Source organism: Phyllostomus discolor, chromosome 6 (assembly GCF_004126475.2).
Source record: "Phyllostomus discolor isolate MPI-MPIP mPhyDis1 chromosome 6, mPhyDis1.pri.v3, whole genome shotgun sequence".
In the NCBI taxonomy this organism is placed as follows: domain Eukaryota; kingdom Metazoa; phylum Chordata; class Mammalia; order Chiroptera; family Phyllostomidae; genus Phyllostomus; species Phyllostomus discolor.
In genome coordinates this window covers 123,696,604-123,699,916 of record NC_040908.2, presented here as the reverse complement: position 1 = coordinate 123,699,916, position 3,313 = coordinate 123,696,604, and the positions used below count along the sequence as shown (strand labels likewise).

The following is a 3,313-nucleotide window of genomic DNA, read 5'->3' as shown; positions in this document are numbered from 1 at the left end:
ATTTTAGAGGTTCAGCTAAGGTGGCTAAAAATAAAAGTAGATGCAAACATAAGTAAATTAAGAAATAGAAAATGTTCTGAAAATAAAATTTTTCTAAACATTGGATAAGAACAAAATTATATTCATAATTTTCATTGTTACTTGATCAATGATTAGAGTGTTATAAGCCAAAGGAATTCTACTAGTCTAACATTTGAAAAACAGTCACCTATTGCCTTAACTTCAGATAGTTATCCTGATAGGTTTGGAAATGTTCTGAAGGTCAATCCTTGATATAAAAATGCCCAGGATTAGCACTGTCCAGAGGAGTCATATGAATTATGTCCTCCCGTTTTAAAATGTATATTTTTCTTTCAATAGGAACATTTAGAAGCTGACCTAGGCTGGATTTCAAGAAATACCTTTATGGGGTTTATAAACAATAGCTGGCTCCAGCCACCCACTCTTCTTCTAATAGGCATTCCTGGACTGGAGGCTGTACAGATATGGATCTCTATCCCACTATGTGTCATGTATGTAATTGCCCTCTTAGGGAACTTCACTATCCTCTTTGTTATCAAAACCACCTTTAGTCTTCATGAGCCCCAGTATATCTTTCTGTCTATGTTGGCAGCCACAGATCTGGGTCTGTCTTTATCAACTCTACCTACAGTGCTCAATGTCTTCCTCCTAAATCATAGAGAGATTGAGTTCCACTCTTGCTTAACACAGATGTTCTTCATCCATACCTTCTCCTCCATGGAGTCAGCCATCCTACTGGCCATGGCATTTGATCGATTTGTAGCTATTCGAAACCCACTACACTACACTGTGGTCTTAACCCCTCCTCGGATTACTGGGATGGGACTTGCTGCCTTGGTTAGGGGTGTGGTATTAATGGCACCCTTGCCAATCCTGCTTAAGCGATTGTCCTTCTGCAAAGATGTTACTCTATCTCATTGTTACTGCTACCACCCTGATGTTATGAAGCTGGCTTGCGGTCCTGTCAGAGTCAACATAATCTATGGGTTGTTCCTTGTCCTCTGCTCCTTTGGAGTTGACTTTATCTTCATTGTCATTTCATACATCCTGATTTTGAGAACAGTGCTGGGTATTGCCTCTGAAGATGGCCAATTCAAGGCACTTAACACTTGTGTTTCTCACATTTTCACTGTATGCATTTTTTATGTGCCACTTATTGTGCTGGCTCTAATTCATAGGTTTGGTACATTTGCATCTCCTCTTCTCCATGTCACCATGGCCAATCTCTTCCTCTTCTTGACCCCTGTCCTTAACCCCTTAATTTATAGCCTAAAAACTAAACAGATAAGGTCTGCAGTACACAAGATATTTAAGGGCAGGAAAAACTAGTTCAAATAGTCAAGTATGGCCTTAGCAAAAACGATGCCCTGAATCTCTGTTCCCCCTTTATCTGTCAGCTTCCCTCTTGGAAATTTTTCATCATTTAAAAGTATGGTTTTGTGAGAGTTGAGATATTTTTTTCTTGTCTGTCAAGAAGATGATAGTATTTTGGTTATTGTCTTTATCCAATTCATCATCCACAGTATTGCATTAAAGATCATCCTGAAATGATTTTTATGTTTCTTCTCTATTTAAATATTTAAGTTTAAGTAGTTAAATGATTTACAATTAATTATGTGATAAAGGTGAAGTTATTAAAATGTTTTAGAAAGCTCTTTATTTGCTTATTCTTGCTCTTCTCTCCAACCTCAGCTTCAGCTACAGATTGCCACTTCTCAAAGTAGATGATTCAACATATTTTTACACAAATATACCAGCCTTCATATTACTCGAAGTTTTTACTAATTGCTTCATTTCAAATTTCATCACCAATCTTACATAGACATTTTTTATTAAGAATTTTTCTAACATATTAGTAGAATTGGCACTTTCTACTACCCCATAGATAATTTTATTATAATGCAACACTGTTTTACTTACATCTTCATGTCTGTCATCCTCAGTAGATTAAGAACTGTTGTGAGAAGGCAGTGTGTTGTTTTATTCTGAATATCTGGTATTCAGTGCCAGAGTAAATTCTAATTGTCATCTGCAATTAATGAATGAATGTTTATGGACATAGTTGAATTTCACAATCACAACTCTTGTTACATGCTAATATAACTACTGTTAAATGACAATCAAAGATCATTATTATCTTTGCCATTGCATCTTCAGGGCTTTATGAAATATATGTAAGATTGTGTACAATAAATACATATTGATGAATAAATGGATAAATTAATAAATACATCAACTGAGAGATAACACTGGTTTGTACCTATAACAGTGTGCTTTTGCACATTAAAATGTAACTAAAATAAACAAGGGAAATTTTTAAATACTTTATTCTTGATAAAAGAGAGTTATTTAATATCTATCTAAAACTCTAAACTTTATATTACTAAAGTTAACCTTTCTTAAATCAAAGGAGGTGTTTTATTAGCTCTATCTTAAAAGAAAGAAGACAGTTAAAAGATACTAAATAATTTGCCTATATCTCCTCAATAAAAAATGATTAGGCTCTGGTTTAAAAAAATCACATTTTTTGTGGCAATTGTGGAGTAGGGGGATATAAGGGGACTAAATGGTAATGGAAAAATACAATAAAAATATATAAATTTTAAAAAATAAATAAAACCATCACATTTTATATAAAAGAATACATACGTTCTGATAAATCTGACTTTTCCCCAGGATATGATTATATGTATATGTATACTTATGCTTACAGTGGTAGCTGTTAATACTACTTATCTCTTAAATACTTTACTCACTGTAGGATGAATGACTTTTGCACTTTCAGGTGTGTCTGTTGACAAAATTGTTTTTCCCTGAAAGACACAGGACTCCCCTTTTTTAGCATAGAAAAAGGAGTTGACTTCAAGGAAGTGACAGTTTTCATGGTGCCTTAACCATAAGAGAGGTCTCCCAAGTGCCTCAAAGGCTCTTCAGAGATTGAAAAAGCTCTGGGAGTTCCGAACTATCATAGCCAAGGATCTTAAATTTATTTTCTCCCAAAGGGGTGTAAGAAAGGAGAGAGCACATTTTAGATATTATGCATCTTAGAGCATCCTTTGGTAGAGAAGAAACCAAAAGTTTTAATTTTATTAAAATACAGGTCTGAGTAATTTCTTTCTTTATTTTATGAAAACCAAGCTGAAGGTAAAGCATATAAATGAGAACTATGTATAGCTAGGATTGATTGTTTAGAAAGTTTTAAGCTTTTTAGCAATAAAATAACTACTTAAAAGTATTTAATGTAAATATGTACATTAGTGTCAAAATTTAAAATGCACAAAAATGCTTCCTG

The 3,313-nt window shown here is 33.7% G+C and overlaps 1 protein-coding gene across 1 annotated transcript; it reads left to right on the top strand.

Moving 5' to 3' along the window:
* The first annotated feature begins 366 nt into the window (after window positions 1-366).
* LOC118500995 (olfactory receptor 51A4-like) lies at window positions 367-2,440 on the top strand. The gene has a single exon (XM_036027578.1). The coding sequence runs from the start codon at window positions 406-408 to the stop codon at window positions 1,348-1,350; it is 945 nt and encodes a 314-aa protein (XP_035883471.1). The 5' UTR covers window positions 367-405; the 3' UTR covers window positions 1,351-2,440.
* Window positions 2,441-3,313: the final 873 nt, after the last annotated feature.

Bases quoted from the DNA above. Each gene is read 5' to 3' on its own strand.
- LOC118500995 (XM_036027578.1), top strand. From the start codon at position 406: ATGGGGTTTATAAACAATAGCTGGCTCCAGCCACCCACTCTTCTTCTA.